Below are 18672 nucleotides of genomic sequence, written 5' to 3' on the forward strand. Positions count from 1 at the left end.
AATTCCCACTGTCTATCAGGGCTTGAAAATACCAGTAGAGGGGTTGGGGATTTAACTCAGTGGTAGAGCACTTGCCTAGCAAGCACAAGGCCCTGGGTTTGGTCCTCAGCTAAAAAAAAAAAAAAAAAAAAAAAACAGTAGAAATGTATTCAACGGGCAGAAGTCCATGAGTTACAGAAATAGGAATTGAATATCAAATGTTAACCAACTTTATCCTTTCTAATTTGACAACAACTTGAGGCATAGAAACCTAATTGGTTTCTTGTGCCTAATCACAAAGACACCTCTTCTTCAATCTTAATTCTCAGTGATGTCATCTGATCATTTCATATTATGACTGATGAGATCATTCTGTTCAATTTCAGCCATTTGCTCTTCTTAAGACTTCATTTTGTCACCATAATGAATTCTATCATCTTTAGCAAGCTGAATATGTGTGCATTAGACAGATTTTTTTCCAAGCCTTGGTATAGTCTGTTTTCCCTGAGTAGATTCATTGTTAGCCTCTTGGAAGCTTTTACATAGTAAATATGCTGATTGAGGTCTTTTTGGTTTTCCAAGCAAAATTAATTCTCTCCTTTTTAATAATGCTTTTCTTTTTTAAATGTTTTGCCTGATTTCTTTCTCAGAAGACATCGTCTGACTTGGAGTTAGTTGTTCTTTAAACTTGCTCATAGCTTCTTTGTATGCTTTCCATTCTGCTATATATTAGCTTAATATACTTTTTTTTCTTCTGAATACAGTAATTCCCTCCACAGGGCCACAGTTTTTCTAATCAGTTCTGAAAGTTTCACATCTGGGTGTTTAGCTTTAAATCTGGTTTAAGTTCTATAGAAAATTGAAGGTATGAACTCATAGGGTTTTTTTTTTTTTTGATAATTACCCGAGTTGAATGAAAAACATTTTGGAATATAGACAAAGCTCATATAGCTCCACACCCTTGCACATCTTGGCCCCCCGAAGCGCCTGAGTACCCTCAGTGCCCCCTAGAGGCACTGGAGCAGTGTCATCACTTGCTGGCCCATTGCTGCCCTCAACCTCAGCATGGTGCTGGCACACAGCCATGTAACCTGCATGCTAACTATGGGAAGTTTGTTGTCTGAAGTAGTGATTTGACATCTCATTGTGGAGGATCAGCAGTTTATGGCATATTTGGACAAGATGATTTTATTTTTAATTTCTGTTGTTGATTTTGACACATCCATCTTGAGGTAGAAAAATAAAGTACAAAAACGTCATCTTTGCTATACTGTAGGCAGAAGTTTCTCTCCCGCCTGCCTGTTTCCAAATATCCAGCAGCTGCTTCCCAAATAATTGACTTGAAATCTTAATGTCACTTATAAATGCTCAGCCGCTAGCTCAGACTTATTACTAACTAGCTCTTACACTTAAATGAACCCGTCATTCTTATCTATGTTTACCACATGGCTTGGTATCTTTTCTCAAAACAACATTCTCATCTTGCTTCCTTGTGTCTGGCTGGCAACTCTTGACTGCCCTTCCTCTTCCCAGAATTCTCCTAGTCTGGTTGCTCCACCTATACTTCCTGCCTAGCTACTAGCCAATCAGTGTTTTATTAAACTAGTTCCAGGGACAAATCTTTACAGTATACAAGAGCATTATCCCATAGCAGTATACCATCAGTGTTCTCTCCCTGTAATTGATCTTTCTATGTCCTTCATTCCCAGTTCCTGTTGAGCACTCTGACCCTCAAACTATTAAGCTAACAATTATCTATTTGTTCATAACTCAAAAATTCTGAAATTGTAAAAGAATATTTTTTTTCTTAAAAAAAAAGAAAAGAGTTTTCTTTGAACATTTGACCAAGTCTGATCACCTCAAGGACTGCTAAGAGTGTTTTCTATTTTGTTCTGTACATTTACTTTGTACTTATGTATATATTTAGTGTGTGGTGAGGGGACGGGGGACGTCGTGTCTCATAACTTGCAGGAGTCAGTTCTCTCCTGCCGTGTGGGCCCTGCAGACCAAACTAAGGTTGTCAGGCTTGGCATCAAGCGCCCTTACCTGAGCCATCTCTCCAGCCCCTAAAAGAAATTTTTTACAAAGCTAAACCTATCGTAAGATGGTTCAGCTTTCGCCTCTTTCCTCTATGCCCTCTGCAGCAACTCTTAGAGTCCTCGCATCTTCTGTGCCAGCAGAGACAGGCAGATATGTAAGGATGCTGTATAACTATTGGAATAGAATTCCTGTGTTCATCCTGGAATTTTTCATCTTATTTCTTTAGTATTGGTTCTCTTTCTCAAATTCCATTCATTTGTCTCTTGTGTTTATGCTGCCATCTTAATGGAGCACCTGAGGGAGAAGTAAAATTTTTACTTTTGTTTTGAAATAGTTATAGAGTCTTAGAAAGATGCAGAAGTGACAGATCAGTTTCCTACAGGATTACAGTTTAAGTAGTATGGTATCAAAACCAAGAAATTTGACAGTGCAATACCGTGTCTACCCTTCTACAGGTGTATCTTGTATCGGTTGTGTAACCAGCACAAAAATCAGGATACAGTAGTCCCCCTTTTTGTGGAAGAGTTAGTTTTCAGATAGCCCCTAATCTTGTATTTCTTTATTCTGCTATAATATAAATAGTATATAAATATATATTTATATACTATATATATTTTTGTGATAAAATTTGCTTCCTTTGGGGGTTTTGAAGCAATTATTATTTATTAAGCATGTATTTGTACACATATATGCCATAGAATGTGGAAGTCAGAGGACAGCTTTAGGTTCCTTCCTTCCACCCCGGTGTGTCCCAGGCTTTGAACTCATGTCCTCAAGCTTCATGACAAGAACCCTTACCTGCCAAACCATCTCACCAGCCTGTTTTTGTTTTGTGAGACAGGATCTCACTATGTAGTCAAAATGGGCTGTAATCTTCCTGATCTGCTTCCCAATCTGCTTCCCAAGTTCTGGGATGACAGGTGTGTCAGCATGCCTGGCTGACAAAGTTTAATTTATATAAGCACAGTGAGAGAGCAACACTAATAATTACTAGTACTAATACTTATAACAAGATGTTATAATGAAATTATGTGAATATTATCCTTCTCTAAGTACTTCCTAGTGCTTTTATCCTTTCACCTAGACAGAGCACTCGGTGGTTACTCTTTGTCATGTCCAAATTGCTTCCACTCTACTCTTGCACTTTCGGGTCATTAGTAAATAAAATGAGGGTTATTTAAACATAAGCCCGGAGATACACACCATGATCACTGCTACTAAATGACGAATGAGCAGGTAATATATACAGTATGGATATATTAGACAAAGTGATGATTCACATCCACAGTGGGATAGAGTGGACAGTGTGATGTTTTATTATACTGCTCAGAATAGCACACAGTTTAAAACTTAAGATTTAGGGGCTGGAGAGGTTAAGACCACTGACTGCTCTTCCAGAGGTCCTGAATTCCATTCTCAGCTACCACATGGTGGCTCGTAGCCATCTATTAATGAGGTCTGGTGCCCTCTTCAGGTGTGCAGGCAGAACAATACTGTATACATAAAAAACTTAAGATTTATTGTCTGTGACTTTTCTTTTTTTTTTTTTTTTTTTTTTTTTTTTTTTTTGGTTTTTCGAGACAGGGTTTCTCTGTGTAGCTTTGCGTCTTTCCTGGAACTCACTCTGTAGACCAGGCTGGCCTGGAACTCACAGAGATCCGCCTGGCTCTGCCTCCTGAGTGCTGGGATTAAAGGTGTGCACCACCACCGCCCCGAACATTTTAATATCTCTCTCTCAACAACAGAAAATCAGGAAGGAAATAGACTCAGCAATGTCATGAATAATAACAGAAATAACAGAACTCGCTATGTCATAAAATATAACTGGACATTTAGAGACATTTAGAAAACATTCTACACAACAGCAGAATATACATTTTCTTCAGGTTTCTACAAAATATTTACCAAGATAAACTCTGTCTTAGGCTACAAATATAGTATCAATAAATTAAAAGAGATAGATTCAGATAATGTGTTATAAAGTTGTAAAAAGGTTAAACAGTGGCTGAGTGTAGTGTGCTGTAAAGGGCAAGCATGAAGGCATTTTTGGTAACAGAGAGTTCTGTGTTTTTCAAGGTTTTGATTTCTCAGGTTTCTTTCATTGCCCATGGTCAGTCTTGATACAAAAAAATCTTACATGAAAAGTCAGGTGCAAAGCTACACAGAGAAACCCTGTCTCAAAAAACCAAAATAAAATAAAATAAAAATAAATAAATAAAATGTTTGAATATAATTGTGAATTTGTCTCATTCAGATATATCAGTTTTGTTTTGGTTTGGGTTATTTGTTTGTTTGCTTATTTGTTTGTTTTTGAGGCAGGGTTTTTCTGTGTAGCCCTGGCTGTCTTGGAACTCGATCTATAGACTAGGCTGGACCCTAACTCACAGAGATCCTCCTGCCTCTGCCTCCTGAGTGCTGTGATTAAAGTGTGTGCCACCATGACCCAGCTCTGGAAATCTTTTTTTAAAATAATTTTTAAGATTTATTTATGTATATAGTGCTCCATCTGCATGTATATTAAAGATGGCCTGAGCCATCCTGTGGCTGACTGAGAACTGTAACTCAGCTGCCAATGGTCTTAACTATTGAGATCTCTCTCCAGCTCGTCACTCTTTTAAATACTTCTCTCTGCGTCCCAAGCTGACCTGGAACTTGGTCTGTGGTGTAGGCTGGCCTGCACCTCCTGATCCTACTGCCTCAGCCTTCTTTCTAGAATTTTTCAGTATCTTTCTTTTACCACTGATGTTAAATTTGTAATAGTTTTTTTGGTTTTTTTGAGACAGGGTTTCTCTGTAGCTTTGGAGCCTTTCCTGGATCTCGCTCTGTAGACCAGGCTGGCCTCGAACTCACAGAGATCCTCCTGGCTCTGCCTCCCGAGTGCTGGGATTAAAGGCATGTGCCACCATCGCCCAGCTTTTTTTTTTCTCTTTTGAGTCAGGGTCTTATGTAGCCTAGACTGGCCTCTGGCCTCTAACTCACTGAATAGCCAGGGATGACCTTGAACTCCTGATCTTCATGCTGGGGTTATGGACATAATGTTACCATACCCAGTTTATATTGTGGTAGGGAATTCAGGGCTTTGTTGCATGCTAGATAAGCACTCTACCAACTACGCTACAACCCTAGCCTCCTAATGTACCTTTTTTTGGGTTTTATATTCCTCCATTGGGCATTCCTACAGAGCTGCCTTTTTCATCTAAACTTATATCCTATGATTCATTGCATTTGTTTTGTTCCATAATTTTACAATGCTCTGTTTTATGTACTCAGAGCCCCATGTATATGAGGCAAGTGCTCTAACACTGAGCATATACCCCTAAATTTTTGCATTTCTTTTTTATTTCTAAGGTTAATTATATTTCTTTGATGTTTTCTTGTATTGCCCAACATGTCTGCTAAATGTTTCTGTATATTTTGTTCTGGATTTCAAGGAAAGGTTTTCTGCAAATGGTAGGTCATTCTTGATTGTCCACTTACATATGAATAAAACACCAAAAAGTAGATAAACTGTGAGGTTAAAGTCCAGTGGTTCCGTGATGAGAGTCTCACCTGTTAGTGTTCTGTTCTAATCTCTTGCCTGGTTATTAGTGTTATGGTGCAAGACAAGAAAGGGAAACTGTCTCACAGTCCAGTTTTCAGACTTTCACCTCTTCTTAAGTACCTGTGAGTCTTGTTCGGTTCCTCTGAAGAAGAACAGTTTTCTGTCATTTGACCCTTAGAAGACTGGTTGTGTGTAGCCTCGCACACTCTAACCCCTGCAGACTTTGAATTACCCCTCTGTGTCAGTCCTTGTCTTATCCCTCCATTGCATTCTGCCCATGCCATCAGCTGCTGTGTTTCCTCCAGGTTTCATACACCAAGTTCCTTTAAGTGTCTGTCTGCAGGCCCTCTGGTATAGCTGACTATCTTTGTGTCTGCTGAGTTGTTTGTCTTCCTTTCTCCCTTTGCTCTTTGTCTAGTGTGACTTGTGGTTTGTAGTTACAGATGACTTATCCTAGATGGGCTTTCTGGTCATTTATTCTCTTGTTGATCTGTTGATAAAAGATAGGTTTTTCAAAAGTAGTTTTGGAGTCCAGCAAGGTGATTCAGTGGGTAAAAAGCACATACTGTGCAAGCTGACAACCTTAGTTTGGTCCCCGTAGCACACATAAAATACCCCCAAATGGGCATCATGGTACATGCAGTTGTGTGCATACACACAAATACATACTCAAGCAAAATAAATGAATGCAAATTTAAAAAGTATTGTGTATATGTTTTGTGTACAGACATGTGCATGTCATGGTGCACGTTTGGAAGTCAGAGGTCAACTTTGTGGAGTCAGTTCTTTCCTTCCAACTTTATGTGGGTCAGGGATCAAAATCAGCTTGTCAGGCTTGCACAAGTACCTGCACCCACTGAGCTATTTTGCTGGCTCAAATAGCCATTGTTTTTAAGTGTGTGTGTGTGTGTGTGTGTGTGTGTGTGTGTGTGTGTGTGTGTAGAGAGCGAGCATGTGACAAGGTGTGCATGTGGAGGTGAGGTGTCAGTTTCACCCCTATGTGGGTCCCATGGATTAAACTCAGGTTGTCAAGCAACTTTACCATCTCTTCTCTGGCCCACAAGTGACTATTTTAAAAAACTGAAAACATAGCTGGGTAGTGATGGCATACACCCTTAATTCCCAATACTCTGGAGGCAGAGATGGTGGATCTCTGTGAGTTCAAGGCCAGCCTGGTCTACAGGGTGAGTTCTAGGATAGCCAGGGCTACACAAGAAACCCTGTCTCAAAAAACAAAAACCTGAAAACATATTAGTTCTTTTTTTTTTTTTTTAACTTATTTATTTATTATATATATAGCATGTATGACTGTAGCCAGAAGAGGGCACCAGATTTCATTACAGATGGTTGTGAGCCACCATGTGGTTGCTGGGAATTGAACTCAGGACCTCTGGAAGAGCAGCCAGTGCTCTTAACCTCTGAGCATCTCTCCAGCCCCCTGTTATTTCTTATACTCAATGGTGAAAGAGGTTTGTGTCTTCCCAGTGAAATATTTTTCTGTGAACTTTTAGCTATTGCATATCTTATCTTCTGTTTCAGTGCTAACGTTTATGCTGACAAAATAATTAAATTTTGGTATTTTTAATAAATAAATTAAAAGAAAACAATCCTGTTTTTCTTTCAATGGAAATATCACCCATTTTATTTAACATTTCAAAGCAGATTTTTTTACATGTACCTCATTTAAATTTAAAATCTACACTGAACAAAAGTAAATATAATTGGAAAACTTGACCAGCTTGAAAGTGAGATATATATGTGTATGTACATATACATGATACATACATATGTATATAACATTAATGGACCTAAATCCTAATATCCTATTATCTCTGGTAATTTAGCATAACTTTTACAAATGCTTTTGTTGTTTTTATAGTCCGTTCTCCCGCCCACCTGTCCTTCTCTATATGTTGACTGGATTAGTCTCCACTTTCCTCTACAACTCGTGCTCGTCTTGAATACAAGTCTTTCTGCCTCATCCCCCAACCACTAAGGTTATAGTTTTCTTTCTAGAAGGACAAAGGCTGAAATTACTGAGAAATACTGAACTCTGATCTTTTTCTTCCCCAAGGTTCTTTTGGAGCAAGATATATTTCATAGATCCTTGATGGCTTGTTGTCTGGAAATTGTGCTCTTTGCCTATAGCTCACCCCGTACTTTCCCATGGATTATTGAAGTTCTCGATTTGCAACCATTTTATTTTTATAAGGTAACGTGATTGCAAAGTTCTGTTACGGTATATATACCTCACATAAACAAAATTATCTTAATGTTGAAGAAACACACTTGCAATGTTTAGAAAATATTTTTGGAGTTGTTCTGTTAATAATTATTCCTTTTGGGGTATAATCAAAGATAAAAGGAAAGTAGGAGTATATTGAGCCAAATTTCATAGTTTGAGTTCCTTTTCAAATCATGGACTTGTGACTCAGTACTTCAGATTTTCTCCTTGTCCTAGGCCTTGCCTCTTTAGCATGTACCCAGATACTACTGTGGGTTTGAAAGTCTATCGTTCCAGAGCCTCTAGGCCCTCTCCCTATGCTAGCTAGAGTCATTAGCCAGTCAGTATTTTCTTAGAGCAGAAACATGTAATTATTTTCGAATAGTTCATTCTGTTCTTTGGAGATACTGGAAAGGAGAAGTAGATTAAAAAGAAGCTAGACTGGAGTGTAGGACTGTGTTCCTACCACTGTTGGACTAGTCACCAGTTTATACCCATTGGATCTGTTTTTAATCTGTTAAAACGAAAGACACGAGGATTACAAGCCTGCCTATAATCCCAGCACTCAGGAAATCATCCTTGGCTACATAGAAAGTTCACAGTCAGCCTAGACTACTTGAGATCCTGTCTCAAAAAACAAAACCAAGAAGACATGAAAGAAATATGTGTAACTTATTTTACTCTGCTCTTTTAACTAATTAATTAACTTAGTTCTGAGGACCTTGCACATAGTAGGCAAGTACTCTTTCACTAACATATATTTCAACTATGTAGTAATATTTTTCTATTTTTTCCCTTTTCATGTGTCTGTATATGGTATGTATGAGTGCATGTATGCATGCTTGCATTTGTGAGTGGGCATGTACTTATAATATGCATGTGCGTGTGGAAACCCAAAGTTGATGTTGGGTATCTTCCTCAACTGCCCTCTTACCATATTCTTTTGAAGTAGGACAGAATGAAACCCAGATCTGCCAGTACAACTAGTCTTTCTAGCCAGCCTGCTCCAGAGATCCCCCATCTCTGCCTTTCAAGGCTGGAGTTACAGGCAGGCTACCATATCCACCAACATTTATTTGAGATCTGAGGTTCTGAACTCCGGCCCTTTTGCTTGTGTAGAAAGCATTTTACCTGTTGTGCCAGCCTGGTATGTGGGAATAATTTTCTTTAATTATTATTATTATTAATTTATTTATGTGTATACAGTGTTCTGCCTGCATGTGTCCCTGCAGGCCAGAAGAGGGCATCATTACAGATGGTTGTGAGCCACCATGTGGTTGCTGGGAATTGAACTCAAGACCTCTGGAAGAGCAGTCAGTGCTCTTAACCTCTTGAGTCATCTCTCCAGCGCAGTGTGGCAATATTTTAAAGGTGTTCAGTTGATATTCTGGGAAACCTGTTCTTTCTGGCGGGAGATGAAAGGCCAGTGGATCTGGGGCTAGGAGGTGCTGGGAGAATGGGAGGTAGGGAGACTGTAGTCAATATGTATTGTATGAGAAGAATAAAGAGAAAGGGAAAAAAAGGCTTAAAAGCATCTTGTATTTTAATTTATAATGTATACAGATACTAGCAGTTCACAGAATTATGGCTCCAATGTGGTTCTATGTGACAGTAAAGCTAGGGCCATCCATGCTTGTATGCCCAGACCAGTGATTGCTTGTTAGTATAACCTCATTGCTCTGTCAACTTTCTCCTTTCCAGGTTATTGAGGTGGTGATCCGCTCAGAGGAGGGGCTTTCCAGAGATATGGTGAAGCACCTGAACAGCATTGAAGAGCAGATTTTGGAGAGTTTGGCTTGGAGCAATAATTCTGCACTGTGGGAAGCGCTCCATGCTTCTGCAAACAAAGTCCCTACCTGTGAAGAAGTAAGTCAGGACCCAGCTAATAGTGTTTTTGTTTGTTTGTTTGGGTTTCTATAGACCAGGCTGGCCTCAACACAGAGATCTACCCGCCTCTGCCTCTGGAGTGCTGGGATTAAAGGCCTGTGCCACCACTGCCCAGTCAGTTTTTTAATGAGCCTTTTCAAGATAAAATTCATGTACTATACAGTTCACCCATTTAAAGTGTACAGTTGAGTGGGTTTTAGTGTGTTAATATGTACATTCATGGTAACAGTTTTAGAACATAGGTATCACATCTGTTAGACTCTCACTACTTGGTTATCCCTTCTCTCTAATCTCCCTTTCTCCCCCTAAGCAACCACTAATCTACTTGCTATCTCTTTAGATTGGCATAGTCATATAAATGGCTATACCTAAGTCCATGATGTCTGGTTTCGTTTCACTTTTATATATATTGCAGTGTGCATCAGCCTTTCATTTCCTTTTGTTGTCAAATACTTCATTGAATAGATAGATATGCCACATTTTACCCATTCATCTGTCATTTGATAGACATTTAAGTTTCCTTCTCTTGGCTGTTAAGAACGATGCTCTACAAAGGTTCAAGCCAAATACGTACTAGCACTGAGCGGGGGGGGTGGGGGGGGGGGGGGGGGGGGGTCGGGGGGGTGAACAGGGAGTTCCACCCTAACCTAAAAACTGTCTACAGTTGATACCTCCTAGCAAAGGGAAAATCAGTTTTCTCTGATGGAGTCTCACTGGGTATATCAACTACCTTTTAGGGCAGGCCCCTTGCTCAGGAGTAGTTGGTTAACACAAAACAAACTAAGTGGTATTTTTATGGACTTCTGTTTCATTTTGCTTTGTATTGGCAGTTTTTGTCTTATTAGTCTTTCACTTATTTTCATTTTTTGTGAGGGTTTTTGTGTGTGTGTTTCTTGTTTTGTTTGTTTTAAAGGGAGGAAGAACTTAAAAGTTGAGTGGGTAGGAAGGTGGGGTAGATCTGAGAGGAATTGGCGGAGGTGAAAAACTTGAACAAAATATATTGCATCTTTTTTTAAATTTATTTTTATTTTATGTGCATTGATGTTTTGCCATGGGTGTCAGGTTCTCTGGAACTGGAGTTACAGATGGTTGTGAGCAGCCATGTGGGTGCTGGGAATTGAACCCAGGCCCCCTGGAAGAGCAGTCAGTGCTCTCAACTGCTGAGCCATCTCTCCAGCCAGATCAAAATATATTTTATGAAAAATTTTAAAAAAATGGCCACGCAGTAGTGGGGTACACCTTTATTCCCAGCACTTGGGAGGCAGATCTCAGTGAGTTCAATCAAGGCCAGACTGGTCTACAGAGCAAGTTCCAGTACAGCCAGGGATACACACAGAGAAACCCCATCTTGAAAAACAAAGCAAAACAAAAAAAGATGCTGCTATGACCGTTAATACATAGGTCTTAGGGGCATGTTTTCGTTTTCCTTAGGCATCTGTGAGTGAGTGGTATTTTATCTATGCTTGGAATTACTGGGTCACATTGTAACTATTGGAGGTTTTGGAAAATGTTACATTTTGAGAAGAAGTGAAAAGGAAAGTGAAATAAACTAAAATTTCTTTGTCTCATAAGTGTCTATTACTGAGTTCATCTTTGTAAGATGAAGTGGTTTTTGTTTTCTGTAGGTTATATTCCCAAATAACTTTGAAATAGGAAATGGAGGAAATGTACAAGGACATCTCCCCATGATGCCAATGTCTCCAATAATACATCCAAGAGTGAAGGAAGTTCGGACTGATAGCGGGAGTCTTCGAAAGGGTAGGTATGACACTGATGAAATACTGGGGGGAACAGACAAAGACCATTTATTAAGAAAAAAAATTCAAACTCCATAGTATAGTAAAACATCTGATTTCTTCATTAAGATTTGACAAGAAGCTCAGTGCTTTAACCCAACCTTCTATATGGCCTGTTATATACTTTCTTCATATTAAAAACATTTTTGGAGCCGGGCGGTGGTGGTGCACACCTTTAATCCCAACCCTCGGGAGGCAGAGGCAGGCGGATCTCTCTGAGTTCTAGGCCAGCCTGGTCTACAGAAGGAGATCTGGGACAGGCACCAAACCTACACCGAGAAACCCTGACACAAGAAAACCAAAAAAAAAAAAAAAAAAAAAAAAAAAAAGGCACTTCTGGGCTGCACCTGGTGATGCATGCCTTTGATCCCAACATTCTAGAGGCAGAGGCAGGCAGATCTCTGTGAGTTCAAGGTCAGCCTGGTCTACATAGTGAGTTCCAGGACACCCAGGGATATAGAAAAAGACCCTGTCTTCAGGAGGTGGGGAGGGAAGGTAATGGGAGGAAAGGAGAAAGGAAAAGGTTTTTTGGACTGGCAAGATTGCCCAATGGGTATTGGATCTAGTCACTGATTCTGGCAACCTGAGTGTGATTTCCCAGGACCCACATGCTGGAGGGAGAGAACCAACTCCTTCAGGTTGTTCTCTGACTTCTGCTTGCGCACCATGGTCTGCTGTTCTCCTAACTAAATACATTAAAATATAATTTTTAAAAAATGTCCTCTACTACTGAGCTACATCCCCTAAAAGACATATCTAATACACTTTTTTTTTTTTTGGTTTTTCGAGATAGGGTTTCTCTGTGTAGCTTTGTGCCTTTCCTGGAACTCACTCTGGAGACCAGGCTGGCCTCGAACTCACAGAGATCTGCCTGGCTCTGCCTCCCGAGTGCTGGGATTAAAGGCGTGCGCCACCCCCGCCCGGCCTATATCTACACTCTTAAGACTTCACCTTTTGAGCCTTAGTAATGGGCAGATTGTAGTGCAGTCTTGCTTTTCTTACCATGTACTAACTGCACACTCAGCTTTCTGAATTATGTGACTCGTGGTTTTTAGTTTGTTTTATTTTTGAGAAAGCTTCTCTATGTATCCAGGCTAGCCGTTCTCAGCCTCCTGAGTGCTAGAATCACAGGTGTGTACTTTGCATCCAGGTGTGTATTTTGCACCCTTGACTTCTTCACATAGTTGAGAAAGCATTGGCTGTTCTACTGCTACTTTGCAAACACTGGAAAAGCTGAGATAGACACTCAACTTAATGAATATACAAATGATAGCTGACCCATCCACACTTGTTAAAAGTGACAGTTTGCCAGGGCAAAAATAAAGATGCTCTGTTAGTCATGGCATGGGAAGGCAGCAAGCATCATCTAGGTTACTCTTTGTACGTTTTTTATTTTTTGGGTTGCTGGGGATCAAACTCTGGGCCTCAAGCTATGCTAAGCAAGTGCTCTGGTAAGAAAAGGTATTTCAGGAATCTGCAGACTCTTGTGAGTCATGGAAGCTAGAAGAATTGTTTACTAAGGACTAAAGAAGGCAGAGCTGCTTTTATAACATCCAGAATCATTGAAAGATTTTCATTTAGCCACAGTTGCTTCCCCAACCATCTCACTAATACACAGTTCCTCCACATCATTGCCAGAGTAATTTTTATTACCTATGTTTTAAAAGTGGATTGACTAATTACCTACTGAGTGTAAAATAGGTAACTGAGATGCCCTCACTTTAAAAATTCAGTGGTAGAATGCTTGCCTAACATTCACAAAACAAAAAAAGCACATTGTATACTTGGGAAATTGGCTTAGGAAAGTGGTAAAAAGTTCTGGACAGCAATGTAGGATTGAATGGATCTTAGAAATAGTTGAGTTGAGCTGGGTGTAGTGGTGGTGCTTTATCACGCTACTCAGTACCTCTAGGAAGGTGGATCCCTGTGAGTTCAAGGTCAACCTGGCCCATGGCTACATTGTAAGACCCTGCCTCAAGAACAAAACCCAGAAATAATGTAACTTGTATTACAGTTTTTTAGAGGCTCACAACTAATAGTTTTTTTGAGTCAAAGTATACTTTGGACTTGAACTTTTGAACAATGGTGGAACTATTGAGAGTATATTGACTCTTGGAGGACAAAGTCCATTTTTTTAAAATTATTTGACATGCATAATTATTAGTGACTCTCTTAGTTAGGTGTCTATTGCTGTGATAAACCACTACCACCTAAAGCAACTTGGGGAAGAAAAGGTTTATTTCAGCTTATAGTTCCACTGTCCGTCACTGAGAGAAGTCAGGCAGGAACTCAAATACAGTAGGAACCTAGAGGCAGGAACTGATTCAGAGGCCATGGAGGAGTGCTGGCTTGCTCACTCTTGGACATCCAGGGCTACACAGAGAAACTGTCTCAAAAAAACAAAAGAGAGCGAGAGAACGTCATCACAAAGTGCAAGCGGTCTACAGGAGAGATTGCCCCAGGGTTGCTGTAACCAGCTTTTGTCTCATGACTGTCTTTGTTGTGTTAATATGAAAACTTTATAAAACTGCTTCCATACTGAAATACAGAATTGGGATAAATTAAATCTGTGTTCCTAGACCATGATCACTCATATTTAGTTCTAGGATAAAATATCTCTTCTTCCTTTAAAAAGAACATGTAGTATTGAAACAGTCTGGAGAACCTTTGTCTCCACTGAGGGGAAAGACAGAGACAGTGCCGTAGATTGTAGCATTGGAGAGGCCTAGTCCCTAACTGTGTGTGTGACAGAGGTTAACATCATGGGCTCTTTACCTTTTCTCTTAAGGTAGGCTGTCTAGTAAGCTCTGGGATCTGCCTGTTTCTGCCCATCCCCGTACCCCCTTCACCCTTCATTAGGGTTACAAACCTGTGTGACCACTCCTGGCTTTTTTATGTGGCTATTGGGGCTCCAAATCCCCAAGTTCTTTTTTTTGTTTGTTTGTTTGTTTTTCGAGTCAGAGTTTCTCTGTGTAGCTTTGTGCCTTTCCTGGATCTTGCTCTGTAGACCAGGCTGGCCTTGAACTCACAAAGATCTGCCTGCCTCTGCCTCCCGAGTGCTGGGATTAAAGGCATGCACCACCACCGCCCGGCTCAAATCCCCAGGTTCTTATGGTTGCATGATGGGCACTTAATTGACTAATCCACCTCAACAATCCTAATCCTCATTTTGGTTTTTACTGGAGAAGACCCTCAAATTAAGGCTAAGTCAGCAGTGGCATGGATCACTTTTGCTCATGTTTTCAGATGGACCTATTAAAGATGGTCTGTATTTACTAACTCAGAAACCACAGAGTGGCTGGAGTTTTCTCCAGTCCTGCCCAGCGATACAGACCCTGCAACCACTTATAAAATAATCACTCAGAAACTTATATTAATTAAACTGCTGGGCCATTAGCTCAGGCCTACCATTGACTAGTTCTTACACTTAACTCAGCCCATTTCTGTTCATCTATGTGTCGCCTTGTGTTCCGTGGCTTTACCTGCTGCCTTTACATGTTGCTCCCTGGACGACAGGCTGGCGTCTCTCCGACTCCACCTTCCTGTTCCACCAGTTCTCCTCTCTGCTAGTCCCGCCTATACTTCCTGCCTAGCTACTGGCCAATCAGCATTTTATTTGTCAATAAATCATCCATAGCACTTCCCCTTTTCCTTTTTTTTCCAAAAAGGCAAGTTTTAACTTTAACAAAGTAAAATTACATATAACAAAACTATTATCAAGAATTACAGTTACAATACCTAGTCTATTTGGCAAAAATGACACCCAAATAGGGCACCAGATATTGGTTTAAATATTAAGACAACTCCGCGTAGTTAAAAGGGAGGTTTATTTTGTGGGGTAACTTACAAGTGAAGGGATAGGTTACAGGGTCTGGGAAAGGTGAAGCTCAGTCCAGCAGTGTTCTCTGGAGAACTCTTCTCTATCTACCTCCAGCGTCTAGGATCCAGGAACCAAGAGAGCCAGCCCATCCAGATCTCGGGTCTTTAGGGGTCCTCTGTCGGCTCCGCCTTGTAGGCGTTACAGTTACGAAGCCCCAGTGGAGGTGGCCCTTTCAGGTCAAAGCTGGACCGGCTGGCTACCCACTGCACTCTAGCACTGCCTTAAACTGCTAGGAGTGTGGGAATGACAAAACTATGACCTCAGACTGAGTTTTGCTTGTACCTTCCTTTTTCTTGGGTGCTATTTAATAGGTAATATAGGGAGATATAAGCTAATTCTTAAATTAGTGGTCATGTCATTCTACCTCTCAGCTTCTCCTTTATTCTTAATATGTTGCTCTGTTGGTATGGACAGAGCTTCAGGAGTCCAGAAAGATGAGCTGCCATAACCCTCACACTCTACTGAAATGACTTATGTCTCTCTCTTCCATGAGGATGGAAACCATGTTATTTGCTTCTAGATTCCAAGTGCTTAGCATAAGAATAAGTAAACCTGATTTTAAACTCTTTTTTTTTTCTCTTTGTTAGATATACAACCGCTGTCTCCAATTTCTGTCCATGAACGCTACAGCTCTCCTGCTGCAGGGAGTGCTAAGAGGAGACTTTTTGGAGATGACCCACCAAAGGAGACATTTACAGATAAGATTATGGCAGAAGGAACAAAACTGAAAATTGCTCCTTCGAGTGTTACTGCTGAAAGCTTATCCATCTCCCCTGGGCAGGCTCTGCTGACAATGGCCACAGCCACAGCAACGGGGGCAGCCGGACGGAAAGTTACAGTTCCTTTGCATGGTAACATCTTCATCTCTACTTTATACTTTTGAGTTAGGTAAAAATTTAAGAAATGTCTTATCAAATTGGATCACATGATCTAACACCTTTTTAAAGATTTATTTTTTTTATCTTATTTATTTTTATTTTTGGTTTTTTTCGAGACAGGATTTCTCTGTGTAGCTTTGCACCTTTCCTGAAACTTACTTGGTAGCCCAGGCTAGCCTCAAACTCACAGAGATCCACCTGCCTCTGCCTCCCGAGTGCTGGGATTGCAGGCATGCACCACTACCACCCGGCTTATTTTTATTTTATGTGCATAGAGTTTTGCCTGTATGAATGTCTGTGTATCATATACATGCCTGATGCCCACAGAGGCTAGAAGAGGATATCAGATTCCCCTGAACTGGAGTACAGGTGGTTGTGAACCACCGTGTGAATGCTAGGAACTGAACCTTGGGTTCTCTGCAGGAGCAGTAAATGCTCTTAACCATTGAGCCATCTCTTCAGCCCAGTATTTTATTCTTAAACCACAATTGCTTTCTTTTCCTTTAACTGACCCTGTATTTTAGGGCAGTTTAAGATTCACTGCAGAATTGAGAGGAGGAGAGATACTTCTCATACACTTCCTGTCATCATCCCTGCTTTCTCCCAGAGCCTCTGAAAGCATCAATATTATACCAGGCCAACATGTTCTTAGAATCAGTGAGCCCACATTGGTGCATCCCCAGCCAAAGCCCACAACTTACATTAAGACTTACCCTTGGTATTTTACATTCTGTGAATTTTGATGATATATAATGACATGTGTCTGCTTTCATAGCAGCATACACAGTGTCTTACTGCCTTAAAGTATTCAGGCCTCCACCTCTTGTTTTGTTTTGAAACTATATTACTTTTTAAATTTTCACATTTTATAAATTTACAACCCTTTTGGTTAGAATTTATTATTATTATATGAGCTTTATAAATTAGTGTATTAGGGAGATTTTTTCCAAGACATCTTAAGCACACAAAAGAGTAAAATTTGCTCTTTAAAATATTAAAGTAGGACCAGTGAGATGGCTCATCAGATAAAGGATCTTTCCTGCAAGCCTGACAACCCAAGTTCAGTTCCCAGAACTCACATGACTCCTGCAGGTTGTCCTCTGACCTCCACACACATGTCATGGCACATACACACACTCCTCCCCATAAATAAAAGACATAAATGATGTTTCTTAAAGTTTTAACTGGCATATGAAAACATCACAAGCACATACAAAATAGAGGACAAGGGTTTTTTGTTGTTGTCTGTTTGTTTGTTTGTTTTTGAGACAGGGCCTCTATACCTGGCTGGCTTTAACTCATCATGCAGCCTGGGCTGGCCTCAAATTCACAGCAATCCTCCTATCTTAGACTTGCAAGTACAGAGATTATAGGCATGAATCATTATACCCTCCTACTCAAAATTTGTTTTTTTTTAATAAAATTAAGCATAAAAATATCAAAATTAGACATGATCTTGTTTCAAAAAGAGAAAAAACAAAACTTCATTTCCAACATACAGTTACTATGTTACAGCTGCCTTCTTTTCTAACATATCCCTGTGCTTATTCATACACAGACATACACACACACACACACACACACACACACACACACACACACATATAAATTGATAACTCTACTGGGAACATTCAGCTTGGATCTCAAACTGAAACTTCTGCTTGTGCATTCAGGTGTTGCCAATGATGCTGGAGAGATCACACTGGTTCCTATTTCCATGAATACAACTCAGGAGTCCAAAGCTGAGAGCCCTGTATCACTGACTGCCCAGTCATTAATTGGTACTTCTCCAAAACAGACCCATCTGACCAAAGCACAAGATGCTCATCTGACCGGAGTAAGCAAACCAAAGAGAACTGGGTCCTTAGCACTGTTTTATAGAAAGGTATGTGTTTCCTATAGCCTCTGAGAAGAGCTGACTTTACTCTAGAAAGACTGAATACTGAGCAGTGTTGGCCTCTCTTTTTACCAGTTTTGTTTTTAAATATACATAACCTAAAATTTGCTGCTGCTAAGTTTTAGGCATACAGTTTGAGAGAAGTCACACAGTTTGTCTTTGTTGACTGGATTATTTCACTGAGTGCACCTTTAGCATTTATCTACGTGATAGCATATGTGGGAATTTCTGTTCATTTTAAAGCTGAATGAATAATGTACTGTGTATGCATGCCAATTTTGTTTATCTAGTCACCTATTGGCGGACATTTGGGTTGTTACCACTTTTTGATAGTACGGGTAATGCTTCTGTGAATATTGCCACTGAGTCTCTTCTTTCAGTTCAAGTATATTCTAGAAGTGGGATAGTAATTCAGTATGTGATGTGTCAGGGGCTGTGGGCCAGAAGACAACCTTGGCTGTCATTCTTTATGTGCCGTCCACCTTTTCTTGAGAGCTGCTCACTGATCTGGATCCCCAGGTAAGCTAGGCTGACTGGCAGACAAGTCTCG

At 40.2% G+C, this 18672-nt stretch overlaps 1 protein-coding gene across 3 annotated transcripts in view; it reads left to right on the forward strand.

Annotated features, from left to right (window-relative positions):
• Window positions 1–18672, forward strand: part of Rbl1 (RB transcriptional corepressor like 1) — a 58004-nt gene that overhangs the window by 19523 nt on the left and 19809 nt on the right. For 2 of the 3 annotated variants that reach the window (XR_004944806.1, XM_036186109.1), the window contains exons 12-16: window positions 7635–7772; window positions 9486–9650; window positions 11297–11429; window positions 15935–16198; window positions 17899–18110. Coding sequence is in view for 2 of the 3 variants with exons in the window: in XM_036186109.1 (XP_036042002.1) it covers window positions 7635–7772; window positions 9486–9650; window positions 11297–11429; window positions 15935–16198; window positions 17899–18110 (912 nt within the window). In the remaining variant the exon portion in view is untranslated. The remainder of the gene's footprint in view (window positions 1–7634; window positions 7773–9485; window positions 9651–11296; window positions 11430–15934; window positions 16199–17898; window positions 18111–18672) is intronic. The other variant, XM_036186110.1, reaches the window with a different exon arrangement.

The sequence above is a fragment of the Onychomys torridus genome, chromosome 4 (assembly GCF_903995425.1).
Source record: "Onychomys torridus chromosome 4, mOncTor1.1, whole genome shotgun sequence".
NCBI lineage: Eukaryota > Metazoa > Chordata > Mammalia > Rodentia > Cricetidae > Onychomys > Onychomys torridus.